This window comes from Rousettus aegyptiacus, unplaced genomic scaffold, assembly GCF_014176215.1.
Source record: "Rousettus aegyptiacus isolate mRouAeg1 unplaced genomic scaffold, mRouAeg1.p scaffold_m13_p_18, whole genome shotgun sequence".
In the NCBI taxonomy this organism is placed as follows: domain Eukaryota; kingdom Metazoa; phylum Chordata; class Mammalia; order Chiroptera; family Pteropodidae; genus Rousettus; species Rousettus aegyptiacus.
In genome coordinates, this window is record NW_023416293.1 from 13,030,404 (window position 1) to 13,047,511 (window position 17,108).

At 41.4% G+C, this 17,108-nt stretch overlaps 2 protein-coding genes across 4 annotated transcripts in view; both read left to right on the top strand.

Moving 5' to 3' along the window:
• Positions 1 to 8,715, top strand: part of LOC107520841 (complement factor H) — an 80,317-nt gene extending 71,602 nt beyond the window's left edge. Inside the window, exons 16-22 of the mRNA XM_036235474.1 lie at positions 1,197 to 1,373; positions 1,746 to 1,943; positions 2,390 to 2,563; positions 3,283 to 3,459; positions 4,700 to 4,873; positions 7,715 to 7,897; positions 8,308 to 8,715. Coding sequence (XP_036091367.1) covers positions 1,197 to 1,373; positions 1,746 to 1,943; positions 2,390 to 2,563; positions 3,283 to 3,459; positions 4,700 to 4,873; positions 7,715 to 7,897; positions 8,308 to 8,504 — 1,280 coding nt within the window. The 3' untranslated portion in view covers positions 8,505 to 8,715. The remainder of the gene's footprint in view (positions 1 to 1,196; positions 1,374 to 1,745; positions 1,944 to 2,389; positions 2,564 to 3,282; positions 3,460 to 4,699; positions 4,874 to 7,714; positions 7,898 to 8,307) is intronic.
• LOC107520817 (complement factor H-related protein 3-like) overlaps positions 1 to 17,108 on the top strand; it is a 31,206-nt gene that overhangs the window by 13,559 nt on the left and 539 nt on the right. The window contains exons 1-4 of one of the 3 annotated variants that reach the window (XM_016165005.2): positions 12,091 to 12,331; positions 13,719 to 13,892; positions 14,625 to 14,819; positions 15,246 to 15,422. In XM_016165005.2, coding sequence (XP_016020491.2) covers positions 12,274 to 12,331; positions 13,719 to 13,892; positions 14,625 to 14,819; positions 15,246 to 15,422 — 604 coding nt within the window. In that variant the 5' untranslated portion in view covers positions 12,091 to 12,273. Of the gene's footprint in view, positions 1 to 12,090; positions 12,332 to 13,718; positions 13,893 to 14,624; positions 14,820 to 15,245; positions 15,423 to 17,108 lie in introns of those variants that run through there. The other 2 variants (XM_036235476.1, XM_036235477.1) reach the window with 2 other exon arrangements.

Below are 17,108 nucleotides of genomic sequence, written 5' to 3' on the forward strand. Positions count from 1 at the left end.
CTTGTCATGTGCATTAGTCAGCTATGAAACAAGCCAGTCAGAAGTGTGGTGGCCTTAAACGGACTTCTGGACGGTAGGTGCGCCGATCGCCTACTAATTTCTTTATTACAGATTCGCCTGTGCCTGCGCCTATGCCTACGAGGTATTTATCTAAGTATCGATGAATGCGTCTGTCTCTGTGGGTATCAATCTGTGGATGTATCTGTTGAGTCATCTATTTATTTATCTACATCTGTCTTTAATATTCTGAGTCACATCGTCACCACCAGCTCCAAAAACATGGGGTTCATTCTCTTTTCCACTTTCCATTTCTATTTCTCTTCTCCAACAGTACGCCACCTTGGCTCACTTTCCTCAATGTTTTTATCAACTCCCATGAGCCTAGAATATAGAGGACTTGGCATACAAAGACAAGGACAAATCTACTATCTATAGTTCCACTTATTTTTAGATCGAAAAGAAAATGAATAATAAGTCCAGGTGTGGAATACACATGTGTGTCGATATTTTCTTCTAGAAGCTTTATAGTTTTCCATTTGTATTTAGATGTATCCGCCACTTTAAGTTTGAGTATGGTGTACAATGAGAGACGATGCTCTTTTTTGTACGCTGACAGCCAGCAGTTCTCGGACTGTGGGTGGGAAAGACTGGAATGGAAATCAATTGACCATAAAAATGATGAATAATTTGGGGACCTTTATTTGTCCATTTATTGATGCTTCTCCCCACACATGGCCTTAATAACTATAGCTTTATATTAAATCTCGGTCCGGACATATTTTCTCCAATTATGTTCTTGTGAGTGTTTTCCTCTAATTCCAATGCATTTGATCACGGTTGTCTGTAAGAAAAAATGTGATCTCTGTCTTTATTCAGAGTCTGCTGTGGAGTGAGTGGTTCAGTTAGAATGTCTTAATAGTTGAATTCTTTACAATAGGCTTTACATAAATTATGCAAGATTGGTCACAGAAAGAATAAAAGGAAGAATCTGCAGAGAAGGCCTTGAGAATAGAAACCAAATGTGATATGTTAAGTGCTAAACAAGCTGAAAAGTATGACATATGGAAACACAGAACACAACGCTATAATTTGATCCTTTAGGATCCGTTATTACTGACATTTTAACTTACTGAACTGTTTTTTAATACTTTCAACGTATGATTTTTCATCAAGGAATTTAATTTTAATACTTGTAGAAGTACCACGATGTCCACCTCCGCCTCAGATTCCCGGAGCTCGAAATATGACAACTACAGTGAATTATCAGGATGGAGATAAAATATCTATTCTTTGTGAAGAGAATGCTCTAATGCAAGGAGGAGAAGAAATCGTGTGCAAGAATGGGGCCTGGCAGTCAGTCCCACGCTGTGTCGGTCAGTAGCACGTTACTTGCCTTTTAACCTTCTCTCCAGGCGGGTCGGACTCCTCCGATTTCTGTTTCTGTTCCACTCATCGTGCAGCAGCAAGTCACGGTCTAGGTCCACAAGCAGTCAGCATTCTTCCGCTTCGAGTGCGAGGTGAACACAGACAAACACTCTGGGTTCCCGTGTTTTTGTCTATGCACATTTTACTCCTCAAGTAAAAGGGAGACATGTATTCTTGCAAGTTTCAGATACCTTTTAGTGTTCAAATCATTTATTTGTTCAAATTATTATTGTTCCAGTATGCCAAACAGTGTTCGATTTTGTTTTTTGATTTAAACATTATCTTTGTGATTGATCCTTTCGTCTCTGTTCTTCATCTAGAAAAACGTCCGTGTTCTCAACCACCTCACATAGAACATGGAACCGTTAATGTAGAAGAGAGGAAGGGAACATCCGAACCCAGGCCTTATGCACATGGCACCAAATTAAGTTACCTCTGTGAAGATGGTTTCAGGCTGTCTGAGGAAGATGGGGTAACGTGCAACATGGGAAAGTGGAGTTCTCCACCGCAGTGTGTAGGTGAGGCCCCCACGCAAACCAGAAATCCGTTTTTGGGACAATTCATTCAAGTCGTCAGTTGTCATCAAAGTCATGACACATAACCCTTTAGATTTCTAAATATATCAAACCATTTATATATTCCGTAGTAACATAGCATTTCTATATTACATATATTCCCAAATAATTTTTGGATAATCATATCAATCCTATTCGTGCTAATTTCATTGGTCCACTATGAAATCACTTAATTCTGGCACATGGTGACTTTAGGAAGCTTTTGTGTTCCTTCTCTGTGATATGATGCTAACTTCTGTGTGATCATTTTGTTTCAAATAAAAGTACCAAAGATGACAACCGGTACATAAAATAAGTTTCAAAGGTATTGAAGTATGCTCACTCTCCCTCCCTCCCTCCCTCCCTCCCTCCCTTCCTTCCTTCCTTCCTTCCTTCCATCTGTCTTTCAGGACTTCCTTGCGGACCACCACCTTTGATTCCAAATGGTTTTGTACCTAATCAGTTCAGCAGTTATAAATATGGACAAGTAGCTGAGTACAGCTGTTCCAGAGGTTTTGAGATGGAAGGACCTGCGTCTATACGATGTTTGGGAGGAAAATGGTCCCATCCACCACTCTGCACAAGTACAGTGTATTCAATTCTATTCTAAGGCTGATAGATATCTTGAATTCCAAGCACTCATGATACAAATATGAAACTAAGTGTTAATTTAAGAATTCAGTAAAGTATCTCTGGAATGTTCTGGATTCTGATAGAGAATTGATAGCCCTAGTAACAAGAAAAGTTTGGCAACATGAGCGAGCTTATTTTATTTTGCCTCCTGGAGACGAATTATTTCATTTTGACGTCAGTTTGTCTGTACGTTCGACGTGCTCAGATGAACATTCTCAGACTTTTTGTCTCTGATTCTATATCACAGTTGACCCACGCTCATCGGTCTCCTCACCATTCAATTTACTCTGAGTTTATCTCCTTATAAGGATATAATTTCCTGAGATATTTGGCATAATTATGGAAATAGATTTTTGACAGAGCAAAAATTAGAAATACGTACATAACATCGGTAGACTCTATGGGCAGATAGCAATGCGAATATAAGAAGTCTGGTCTCGAACATCGCCTGTGTCTATAGCTCTTCAGATTTCAATATCACCATTCCCATGTTATGCTTTTGCCAAACGTAGATTCAGTCAATTTAATTAAGTCCAGACTGCTAACATTTTCAAGTGGTAAGAAAAGTATTGTACAGCATTCATCACGGTATTCATCATAGGATATGATTATTGGCCATGGTGTATCTTTAAATATTTATTGAACAAATGCATATTACTTTTCCTTTCAGAAGCAGACTGTTCTACCCCGCCCAGCTTTGACAAAGCCATCTACGTAGGTCCATGGAAGAGGTCATATAATTCAAGAGAAAAAGTGAATTATAGATGTGAACAATATTACCAAATGGAAGGACCCGATACTATACAGTGTCTTAAGGGAAGGTGGATAGGAAGGCCAACGTGCAGAGGTACTTGGATGAAATTTCAAAATGCATTTATTGAGAGATCTTAAGTCCTATAACAAAATGGCCTCCAGTGTCACGAAGAAAAGGACGTGGGTTATGCCTTAGGCCGGGTCAGCGAGGTGTCTGCCTTCCGTGCGACGTGGAGCGTGGACCGGGTGGTGAACATAGGGCCCCGTGGCTCTCAAATTGTGGCCGGGCAGGAGCAGCATCAGCACCTTCTGGGAAGTCGTTTTAGATGCAAACGCACATTCCAGACTCAGAGTCAGACGCCCGGGTTCCTGAGCCTGGTTTAACGATTCCCAGGGGGTTCTGCGCACGCTTCAGTCGGGGACCATAGCGATCGCCTGTGACCTCTCAGAGTCACCGCCTCTTATACATCGCTCTCTGTGGTGTCACGTGGCCCCCCAGATCACCGAAGAGTGTCTTACAGGTCACACCTTGATGAACTGTGATTTTTCCATGACTCCTTCTATGGGGTTCTTATGTCGTCTTCTTCCTTCAACTACGGTGTTCTGAGTATGTTCACTGTTTCTTGTTTTAACTTACAGAAGTCTTTAAGATTTTATTAAGTGGATCGGGGCGACATTGTTTAATAAAACTGTACAATTCAGTAAAACATCCTCTGGACATTGCACTGCGTGTCAACCCCAAATCAAATGTCCTTCCGTCACCATATATTTGACCCCTTGACCCTTATCTGCCTCCCCCCACCCCGTACCCTCCTTCCCTCTGGTCACCATTAACCATTTGTCCATCTATGAGGTTTTGATTCTTGTCTCATTTTCTAAGGAAGCGTCTACTTTTGTGTTTATTTTTCTAAGGGCCTAATATTACATTTTGTAAATGAAGTGAAAAAAATCTGATGTCAAAAAATCTCTTTACTATGATTTCCTAGTGGTTTATAAATTCATTTTGACTTTATGTATGTTATAAATACATATTTTACTAAACTCGAAAGGAAAACCGTCCACAATAACCATCGTTTTCATGGGCCTAAATATATCGATTAACCTTTTAGAGAGGAGAGGAGAAAGATTTATGGTATCAAAGCTTAAATCTTACAAAAAGTATTGTTTTATCTCCTTTTTTAAATCTTACCTATACGTTTATGAAAACTAGCAGTCTTTCATGACAGATTAACTATTGGATTTTAAATCTTTCTGAAAATATATTTGAAACCCCTTTTGTTGATTTGCTACTCAAAACAATCATTCGTTACAGATCCATTTTTTTTTCTATTCAGATACTTCCTGTACGAATCCTCCCACAGTGGAAAATGCTAACATACTACACAAGAGGGACAGGTATCCACATGGTGACACAGTACGTTATGAATGCATCAATTCTTTGCAACTATTTGGGGATGTAGAAGTGACATGTTTAAATGGAACATGGACAGAACCACCTCAGTGCAAAGGTACAGTATCTCATCCCTAGCCCCCAAATGGAGACTACATATTAGGGCCAAAATATGTTGACACAGAAACAGAATGGAGTAGTTCCCATGGAATAAAATGTTGTAATGCAAATGAAATGCCAGTGATATGATACCTGTGTTTTACATATATATATATACATGTATATATGTGCATATATATTCATATATGCACACATATATTCATATATGTGCATGCTTGTATATATGATTCATATATGATAAATGTATTTTAAGGAAACGCTCAACAGATTAGAAAAAGAGTTGGAATCATGGACAATCCTCTACCTTAAGTATTAAAACAAAACTCAGCGTTTCCTGAGGAATCGGTGTGCTAAAGACCCTTCAGTCTGAGCACTTGCCAGACCAGCGGAGCTCCATTTGGGATGCAGACGAGACAGCGAGACGAGTGACAGACGGGGGTCGCCCCAGGCTTCCCGCGCCCGTGGCTTCTCCTTAAAGCTTGCCGCCAGCCGGCCGAGCTCACCCAGGCCATCCCTGCAGGGGAGAATCAGCCTGTGACCCTGCTCAGGGGCGCTCCTCGGCCAGGGTGTAGAAAACCTGCAAAGGACAGGACTCAGCAGCCACCTGTCGTGTTCTGCAGGCAGCACGTGCCGGGGTCTTGTTGGTGTGTCCGCCCGGTAGTTCTCAGTCTTTTTCACTGATGTCTTTAAGCCACTTACGTTCAGAATCATGATCGGTATATTGGGCCTAGCTCAGCCGTTTCCCGAGTCGATTTGTGCTGTTGGCTCTGATTCTCGCTCCCGCAAGGTGGATGTGTGTGGCCGTCACTCCCCACTTCAAGGGACATGTGCAAACTTTGCTTCCTCTCAGACCCACCTACTCTCCCCACATCTGAAACACGAATCTCTTCAGTATTTCCTCTACGCGTATTAACACCGTATCACAGGATTTCATTTCGCACCGATTCGTTGGGAAAAGGGCGCTCGCACTGTATTTACCCATCTCTGTATCAAGTCCGTTTTTAATCTTCCTCCCAAAGGCGGAGCCGCCCTTCTTCCATGGATTCCTGCGATCGAAGGTGCCTTGAGCAATTCTTTAAGGGTGGGTCTGGGGGGGGCATAAATCTGCCTGTTTTCCTTCTTCCGAGAATAACTATTTCTCATTCTAATTCTAAAGGACAGTGTCACTGGATATAGAATTTGGGGTTGATAGTTATTTTCTCCAGAACTTGAAAAATATCATCCCTGTCTCTGGGCGCATAGAGTATTTTATAATTTCTATCTAGCTTTGGAGACTTTTTCATTTTTCTAAGGTTTTCAACAATTCGATTATAGTATATCTTGGCATGAATTTCTCTGCTTTTATCATATTTGAAGTCTACCACCACGACCCCCATTTTTAAAAAACCAAAAAATATGTATGAGTTTATTCCTCATATCCAATTTGGGAAATTTTCAGACATTATTTTGGGATTTTTTCATCTTATTTCTTTTTCTGCGTCTCACATTTTGGCCTTCTTCCCATGGCTCCCCGAAACTCTATTTATTTTTAGTTTTTGTCTATTTTCCAAGTGAGTAATTTGTGTCATTCTAACTAAAGCTTGTGGATTTACCCTTCTGTCTGAAATCTCTTATAAAGCCCCTCCAGAGAGATTTCTAAAAATACTGCATTGATAGATTTTTCCATTTTGTTGACCCTTTGGAGTATTGAAGCGCATCATCTAATTATTCTAACATTCGGGTCATGTCAGCGTTGTCTTCTCTTGGTGATCTTTTCTCTTTCGAGACTTCCCTGGTCTTTGGTGGGACGAATGATTTTCAACTGTATTCTGCACTTTGGCTCTTGTGTTGGAGACTGTGGTTTTCATGAAATCTTTTGTTTATCAGACTCCATCACTACCATACAGGTGCATGCTCAGGCTCCCCACTTGGTCTCCGTGGACCCCACAGGAAAGGGCAGAGGCGTCTTGTTCCCTGAGGGTGATGGCCGAGGTGGAGGTCGAGGTCCCCGACCGGCTGCCGCTGATCGAGTAGGGAGAACGCTGGTCTTAGGTTTCTTCCATGGTGTTTTCCTAGAGCGAGTGGAGTACGGCACAAGGTGGTTTCTTTCTTGAAGAGCCTGCTCCTTTTCTGCACATTTGCCTACAGTTAGGACGCTCTTCTTGGGACTCGATCTTTTCATAAACTCGCTATCATTTCTGAGTTTCGTGCTTTGTACCCAGTGATATGTAGAAGGCCAAATGAAACATAAACAGCTCACTCAGTGTACTTCCTTGAATCCCAAGGTCTATAACGAGATCGACTTCTTTTCCGCATCTTTCACAATCTCTTCTGTTGGTTTTTACGGTGTGTTCAGGATTTTCAGTGATACGTGGCAGAAAGAATAAACAGAAATGTTTCTACCTCATCTTGTCTGGAATAGGAAGTTAGAAAATCTCTTGCAATATACAAATTCGTGATATTTTAATTTCAAAAAGGGACTCGATCTTTCTTTTGTAATAGAAATGAAGGAACATGGCTAGATCCGATTGACACTGCAGTACGTGTAGGTAAGAACTGAACCTTCCTTTGTTTACCTTCGCCATCGACCAGTCCAGCACACACCCACTTAGAAAACTGTTTCGATTAGCACTGGAATACTGCAAAGCAGACATATTTGTTTCTGTTTTATAGATGCTTTCAGATTTGGTGAGAAAGGGCTTCGTATTTGACTCTCAATTTAAGAGATTAAAATGTCTTCCATTAACATTGTTAGAAAACCAAAGTCCAAATATTACATATCGTGCTATGTTTTTATTTGCTTTCCTTTAACCTGTGTTTTTCTTCGATCTCTCTACAAGTCAAATAACACATTTCTTAGAGTCTACAGGAAAATGCGGGCCCCCGCCACCTATTGACAATGGAGACATCACCACATTCCCGCAGCTGGTGTACCCTCCGGGGTCGTCCGTGGAGTACCAGTGCCAGTCTTTGTATGAGCTTCGGGGAAACAAGAAAGTCACATGTACAAATGGACAGTGGTCAAAACCACCAAAATGCTTAGGTAAGGACGTTATCGTTTCCATGGATCCTGGGAAAATCAAAGTAATGAGTGTGATGTTTTGCATTCTGTTGAAGGCTTGACTACCAAAGAGTAATATACGAGGACATGTCATTTGAAAAATTCTTAAGCAACAGCAGCAACCAAAGATTTTTTTCATGAAAGCTTTCAGATGATCATTGACATCAGGAATCTTTGATTATCACACATTAAGCATAGTTCCCCGTTATTACGTCACGAAGAGTGTAAAATGATTCAAATGTACATGATGGATTTTCACTGAGTTGGTTTCGAAAAGGTTCTGAGACTGAATTTTTGGACACATGGAAGAGTCTGTGAAAGCGTGAAATTCTGTGGAAAATATTTGTATACGACTTAATGTTTTATGTTCACTTTTTTTTTTTTACCTTCAGATGCATGTGTAATATCAGAAGCAGAAATGGAAGCACATAAGATACAGTTAAGATGGGCATATGACAGAAAGTATTATTCTAGAACAGAGGATACTGTCGTATTTGCGTGTAAAGACGGATATCGTAAAATATCACCAGAGCATGCATTTCGAGTCACCTGTCGTGAAGGGAAAATGGAGTATCCCACTTGTGGATGATGAAAATGCAGCCATCAAATCACCATATGCCCATTCATTCAGAGCTTTTAAGTCAATTCTTCTCAATTTCTATTTTTTAAGCATTGAAAAATCAGAATTTTTAGTCATGGATCAGAGTCTGTGTGAAACATTATGTAGAGGATGTGATTGTAACCTGAAAGACTAAGAAATTATTCTTAAAAGCATCTCATTAAAACCTGACAGACCATTAGGCTGCGTGTTTTTTTCATGAATCATCTATGGCCCGGAATTAGATACAATCTGTTGAATGCCTGCCTCCATCCACCATTCTCCAACTCTCTCACAGATGCCCCATAACTTCTGACATGCTCTGACACTCTGATTTCAGAGGACATTTAAAAGAAAAGTTTGCGTCTTCGAAATAATATTACTTACACACACATAAAAACCAAACTATCAAACTTATGTGAGCCACACGATGTGAGAGCTTATTACTTAGTTTTGCTTATCTCTCAATAATTAAATATACCCCCAGAAAGATGAAATCCATCATCTACAAGATGTCTACGTAGCACACATCATAATTCAAAGAATTTATAAGGAGGAATTGGAATCTAATTGGGTGCATATCTATTGTGGCACCGATCAAAATACAACGTCATGTATAAACACACACACGTGCGCACAATATGCTTTGAACACTGAACAAATGTTTATCGAACAAAGATTTGTAGAAAGCACAATAAAACGCTTCCCGGAACTAGAGTTGAATTTAGAGATTATAGGGGGAAGAGTTTGCATTGAATTCTTTTGTATTTGCTTATAATGTTCCATTTTCTTGTCCTTAACGTGTATCATCTTTGAACTGTGATATAAAATAAATATGTACAGAGGTAAGACAATGCATGTCGAGAACTCTAAAGAACCCTTTCATGATGATGTTCATATCCAGTAGTGTTTTTATGATGTCGGTAGAAAAGGTTTTGGAAACATTCAAACGCAAGTCTGAAATGTGATTTTTATGCTTGTACGTTTCAACCACATGATTAAAATCAGTCAATATAATTTCTACAAAAACGAGACGTTTATGATGAAAATAAATATATAAATAATTTGGCTAATGATTTAAAGTGAGACCTTGTTACTTCGTATCAAATCGAATCAGGTGACATTCTTAGAGAAACCTGGCTGTCACCAAAGAGCCAGTCCACGTACCTCTGCATCAGGGGGGACAGCCAGTTTTCTCACGTGTAGAGGAACAGTGTTAGAACTGGCAAGTTTCTTTGCTATCAGTGCTAACATTTGTACATCGAGTATCTTTCTCAAACTTTTTGCCGCATCGTTGTGGCATCTACGATACTCGCCTATAATCAATGATACTGTTGGCTGCAAAAGAGTGATTTTTAAGATAAATTCTGTCATTGTTCTGCATGTGTCCACTGTCATTCTGCGTAAAGACAAGTGTCAGTTTACCAACTCTGCTTCAAGTTGCACCTAAAAAGATTTGGTAATACTTCTTTTTGCCCTTTAATTTCTAATTTTTCAAGTAGAGACTTGTAAGTGACCGTCCCTGATGCCGTTCAAGAGTTTTTTTCTCTCTATCTTTAAACTTTTGTCTGTATCAGCATGGATTCATGATTTTATTAATTCAATTTGTCACAGGCAGTTTCATAGATATTTCTACTTCTCTTTCCTAGGGGTCTGTAGGTAACTCTGCGCTATTCTGAAGGACCTACTTTTCCTTGGTCTTGCCAGCTGAGGACGTTGTCAACCTTTTAGCGGTTTTTCCCGTTTGGTAAATAGTAAATCTTACCTCTGTAATTTCAATGTGTATTTTTCATAACAAATGTGCCGATTTGCATTTAAGATAACTAGGGACCATTTCTACTGGATTTCTTTTCTCTAAATTTTCTGATTAAGATATTAGCCCCCCTTTTCCTGTTACTGTTCTTGGTTTAAAAATGATAAGATTATCAGGTTGCAGTTCACATTTCACATTTCTGTGAGATGAATGAAACCGGTTTTCAAAGTTGTTATTTGGCTTTTGAGTTTATGGTGATTTTTCTGGGCAGGAAGTTTCATTGTGTGCTCTTAAAACAATTAGCATTTTATATTCACTCAGATTCTGAGTCAGAGTCTTACATGTTCTTAACAAATGAACCCATAGCTTTTTAAATTATTATTATTAAATGTGTCGGGGTGACATTGGTTGATAAAATGGCGTAGGTTTCAAGCGTACGGTTCAATAATACGTCATCTACATATTGCGTTGTGTGATCACCACCTGAAGTCCCCCCTTCCGTCAGCATTTATTGACCCCCTCAGCCCTTCCCTGCCTTCTCCCCAAACCCTCTGTCCCTCTGCCGACCATGAAACTGGTGTCTGCCCGTGAGTTTTTGTTTTTATGGTTCATTTGTTTGTTGTTCTCAGGTTTCCATCCATATATGGGTGAACTCATATGGTCGTCAAGTTTTCCAGGCTTATTCGACTTAGCAAGACGATCTCAAGGTCCATCCACGTTGTCGCAAATGGCAGTGTTGCATCTCGTGGCTGACTAATGTCCCATGGTCCATGAGTACCACATCTATGGAAAACACTATAGAGATTCCTCAGAAAATTAAGCATAGAATTACTGTATGACCCAGCAATTCTTCTTCTGGCTATGTGCCCCCCAAATTTCAAATCATTTCCCCATCAGTTTCGTGCTGAATATATGGAGTTTCTTTTCGGACTTGGAGATCTCTGAAATGCAACAGGTCACGGGAGTATGGAGATCTTGTCTCTTTCTGACTGAGTCTCCAGTTGAGTAGCAGTAGTTAGGAAATGCATCGTCTTTTCCTAGTCGTTTGAAATGTGATGTTATTCGTGGAACGATCGCTTCGTGCATGTCTATGGATTTCCACACTTTCTCGTCTTATCCGCTTTCTACCTGTCCACTCTTATGCCGGCACCCACTGGACCATTCCTTGCAAAGGCTCCTCAGACACAGCACGCAGCGGGCCTGGCCGTCACCTAAGTGCTTCTTTGTTGTTTGAGCTTTTGTGTTCTAAATTACACGTTCGCATTGTACTCTTTCCTTTCAACTTTTGTGCCTTTTTCCCCCTTGCCTTGGTGAACCTCTTATCACCGGGATTGATTTTCTTTATTATTATGAAACACTCTTCTTTCATTTCTGGTAACTCTCTGCATTTCACTTTATCTCATATTACAATAACCTTTCTCACAGTTAGTTCATACGAAGTTTATATTTATCAATGTCTTTGCTTTTGGCGTGTCTCGATTTTATATTATATTGCTCTGTTTGGAAATAGGATATCCCTGGGCTTTTTTATTTTTTAATCCGATTCTGCTTTATCTCCTTCTTCAGTTGTCTATTAATTTTAACTCAATATCAGCGTTTACTATCGACTGATGGATTGACACCATTTCCGGTCACGTCTGTTTGTCCCACCTGCTCTCCAGTAATCCTCAGACTCCATTCCAGCATCCTTTTACATTTGTCTCACGCTTTTGACATTTATTTCATGTAATTCCCTGGTGATTATTCAGTGTTTTTCGTAGTTGGATCCAGGGTTTGTAATTTCTACTTTGGCAATCATGATAGTTGAACATTAATAACGATTGCGAGATTTCGCAAAACTCTTTGAACTTTGATACTTTGGTATTTATTTAGTGACTTCACTGAACTAGCTCCATGGTAGTGCACTTCAATTCAGAGTCACACCTGGTCACTGCGCAGGAAGCTGCCTGGAAGCCCCAAACAGCACTCCTGGAGCACTCGTGTTGATAGACCCCCGGCACACGGAACATGCTGTTAGTCCTCAACGTCCTCCTCACTTGGTGGCTTTCCTGGGCTCAGGAACAAGGTACGTTGACACTGACTTGAACAGTCATCTTCCTTCTTAAATGTAACTTTATATTCTTTCATTTGTGTTTATATTTTGAATTTAAAAGCTGGTAGAAAGATTCTGTATTATTAGATAACGAAAAAGAATACATTGACAGAAAAATTATCACACATTTACCTGAGAAAAGGAAATAAATAGTTTTCTTTGTTTTCTCAGTTCCATGGGGGAAAAGCCACTGCGTACTGAGTAGGGGGCCGTGGGAATATACTCCTAAAACCTCGACTGGAAAATCGGTCACAGGAAACCTGGATTATAAGTCCACAATGTTCGGGTGACTCTTGCTTGTTTGAAAAAGTTTTGAAGAATGGCGGATACCTTTGTGATCTTAATATGGTGATGATTTTATAGGTTCTTATGACAAACACCATCCAATTATACATTTAAATATATTCAGTTTACTGTATTTGCGTTGTGACTTTTAGAAAGCTATTGAAGGTCATTAACATCACTATCAATTTAATGTTTAACGTAATTAGCTGTGTATCACAGACGTATCTCCTTTAACAGAAAAATTAAATGTATTCTTAGTTTCCAGTGTAATACCAATACATTCTAATTTGCTTTCTGAGACATGGTCAATGTTGAAACACTTTTAAATTTCAAGTCACTTCTATCATTAAGTTTACAAATTCTTCACTATGATTTGTCTGTTTGTCGTCTTATGTGGTAATGCGGCCCTCTCAAATCCAAGTCATTGTAGACGACACCTGTCGTCAGGCAGCAGGTACGAGCAGCGTGCGTCTCGCTGTCGGTTATTCATTTCGTACCTTGTTGCATGCGGGTTTTTCCGAAGTGTTTAATTCGGGCAACTTTATTCACTACCAACAATGACAACTCAGGGAAGCTTCCTAAGTGCCCCAGTTGGAAGCACCGAGGACCCAGTGACCCCGAGAAGGAGGTGGCCGTCCGTGGATGTGGCGTCTGTCCGCGGTCATGGCCAAACTACCAGGGATGCGGAGGGGGGAGCTCGGCAGGCGCCTCACGGGGAGAGACTCGGGGTGTTTGCAAACAGCCCTGAAGGGAACTTCAGGAGCCACGAAGGTGGGGCCGTGGGAAGAGCAGTGGAGGGGCAGATGACACTGTCATTGTCACACACGGCCACGTCGTGTTCTATGCGATGGCCTTGGAGAAAGGGGACTCGAGAGAGCAGGAGACTCGGTACATCAGCTGAGAACTGTGGTCGAGGGGACCTAGATGAAGGGGAGGGACACGAGGCCGGGCTCGCTTAACACCGTTGGCCAAGGGGTCAGGACAGAATCTCAGCGCCCACTTCCTTTATTTTCCTGTCCTTGACGTTTTCATGGGAATGTCGTGATTACTGCGTCATCCGCACATCCTTTTACAGAAACGACATGTGATCCTCTACGCATTGCAAATGGTGACTACAGTCCTAAAAGCACCACATACAGACTCGAGGACGAAGTCACATACTGGTGCAAAAATGGCTTTTATCCTGCGAGCCGAGGAACCACGGCCAAGTGCACGACAACCGGCTGGGAGCCCCCTCCACGATGCGGCTGTAAGTCCCGGGCGCATCTTGACCTGCTTCTTACCTCTGAAATCGCTTTCTCTGAAACACGCAAAAATGGGGACCTGGAAGGTCCAAAAGTTTGCCATATGTCAAGGGAAAGCAGAGGATTTTCGAGGTTTCTTTGCTTTTACAAAGCAGCCAATGACAAGTCGGGAAAAACCATATCGTCGAAAGTGAGAAACCCATTTTTGGCTATTCAATGTTAAACACATACGTGTGTGTAATTATCTATTGCTCTCACTAATATAGTTGTGATGTCCAACTAAATGATGTGATTGTGACAGCGGAACATAAACATCGGGGAGGAATGCCGGCGTTTACGCCCAGGCATGTTCAAGGCCAAAGGCCGAGTGGATTTTCATGTGTGACCAGAGAGGGCGGCCTTATCACCATGAGACAGGCGGCTCGTGCGCGACAGTCATGTGCAAAACGGTCATGTGTTGATTAATCAGTTTATTGAAGTCAAATCAACATACAACATTCCGTTACGTTCGAGCGTGCCACACAAGGACTCGGTGTTTGTACCTAATGTGAAATGAGCGCAAACAGGTCTTATTTCTACCATCTGAATTCATCACTTTCCTTGTCCTAGAAACCCTAATGCGATGAGTGTAATTATGTTAATGAGAGAGTGTAATTCACCAATCAACAGCGTATCTCTCGTCTGATATTAAGGCGAAACATTATTCACACTGTTTTTTTGTTTGTTTTAATTGCAAGTTAAGCCCTGTGATTTTCCGGAAATAAAACATGGAAGCCTACATCATGAAAGTTATTATAGACCATACTTTCCAGTAGCTATAGGAAAATATTATTCCTATTCCTGTGCTTCCGGCTTTGTGACTCATTCACGACGCTCTTGGGACTACCTCACTTGTGGACGGGATGGATGGTCCCCAGCCGTGCCCTGCCACAGTAAGCAAACCCCTTCGTAACGGTGCACGTCTACGTATCTCAGAGTGGAGAGAAACAATCACTCATGTGCACAGCTACGCCTGTGTGACGAAAGTGACGTCAAGGGCGAGTCCTATGGGCATAACAGGCGATGGAGGTCCTTCCTTGTCTGAGGAGCATTTCATTAAAAAGCACGAGAGCTCAGAATACTGTGCGAGAACACCTGTATCATTCACACATATTTAAATGATAAATACTACAGGTGAATGATATCAAATATTGACTTTTCTTTCTTAAAGAACATTGAGTAGTAGCTGTAGTTTTTCTGAAGCGCTGTATTTTTTTTGAATGTTTATTCATTCCAATTTAAATGTTGTGAAGATAATTTTTAATTTGCTGTTTTGACCAAATGTATGGGTTGTTTAATGATCATTTTCTGTTTCTTAGGACAATGTATTTACAATTATTTGGAAAATGGCTATTCTCCATCTCGTGAAGCAAAATACATACAGGGTGACTCGATAGTAGTCAAGTGCTATGCTGGCTTCACTCTCCAAAATGGGCAGACGTCACTGACCTGCACGGAGAACGGCTGGTCCCCCCCTCCCAAGTGCATCCGTGTTAGTAAGTAAACTGGTCTGACGTCCCAGTCCGTGTGTGATTTTCTAATATTCATTGACAAACTCACCTATTACTGTGGCACGATATTGACATCAACTTTTCTTCTGCCAATGGACCTATTAGCTTTCGTTTTCCCTAGCGTTTGTGAGTACACACACAATGTTTTTGGATATATATTTAGAGAAAATAAATGAGCCTATTGATAACACTCGTGAAGGAAAACCAGTAAAAGAACCTCAAAGTGGACGCCTATAATCGTAAAGTGGCATCATCAGCCTCATGGCACAGGAGGGCTTTCCATTGTCTTCTGCATAAAGAACACCGGTTTTGACCATCACCACGGGTGTGAGCATCTGTGGGAGCCCAGGAAGCCAGCAGAGGGGCCTCTGCGCGCAGCGCAGTGACCAGATCTAATGGCACGCAACGGGACGCGATGATGAGGCCGAGAGGAACAGGTTCCCGTGCCTGAGTGACCCCTGCCCTACAGCGCACCCTGGGTCTTGGGCATGGTGGCTTCAAGGGCTTTTTTCTTTGGGAAGGCTAAGGTTGTCACGGGTCAATCAGGTCCACTCGAGCCTTGTCTTTCAATATCACTAATGCTGGTTTGGGGAGCCCTTAGTCTGGGAGCAGCATGAGGCCTCGTCTGGTCCCTGTGCTGAATGACTGTGTTTGAAGAGGTCCTCCCCTCCTGACCGATGGAATTTATGCGTGCTCTGGACATCTGCGACCTCCCCGTTCCCTGGAACTCCTCCGCCCGGCAGTCATCCCTTACCCGTTCCCTCGTTTTGACCTACCCCAGCATGTGGCGTACTCGACCCAGGAATCCGGGGTTTGCCGTGTAGACCGTAGAGTCTTCCATTCTCCTGTTTCTTCTTCTCTGGTTCTCTGAGTTCAACTTCTAGTGATGAGAACCTTGACCGTTGGTTCTTCTACTCAACATGACTGACGCTTTCTGCTTGGGTTTTCTCTTCCTGTGTTATAGTCTGGAAAAATCCCCCCCCCCCAATAAAGCCGCTTTAAGAGTAGAGCTCACATCATTTGCCACTATCTCTCTGGAATCTAGCTGGGCACTGACCGTTTCCCAGTGCCCCCTGATGGAAGCCCCCCGAGGCCGATTCCATGTTTTAGCTCAGTTTCCTCACTGCTTATGGCCAGAAGTCTCTTTATTATTCTTGATTGTTATTTATCAAATTTATTCAATTTTTTCAGTGAATCATCTTTTAACTAGATATGTTGTCTCTAGTGTTTGTTGCTATGTAATCGTGGCTCATAATTTTTATATTTGAAATTCGTTTTTTCTGACTTTAATGGGGTATCATTGACAAATAGGAACTGCATTGTGAAATAATCACCATGATCAAGCTAACTACCACATCCGTCGCCTCACACAGTGACCAGTTTTTTGGCCTGTGGTGAGAACGTGTAAGATCATTCCTTAGCCGTAGTTAAAACAAGTCACAGGGAAAGGCCCACTAGCTGGGTTCTGGCAAGCTACAGGTCGAGACCCACGAAACGCAGAGGTTTCTACACACTTCTCAGAAGAGACTCTGAGTATTTTAAATCTTGTTTCGTACCCCCCAAAAAAGTTTACTAAATTACCTTCACTTAGTATCTTTGGAAACTCGTAGTTTATTTTCTCTGATACAAGACCTTAGATAATTAAGTTTTCTCGGTTTTCATTTACAAATG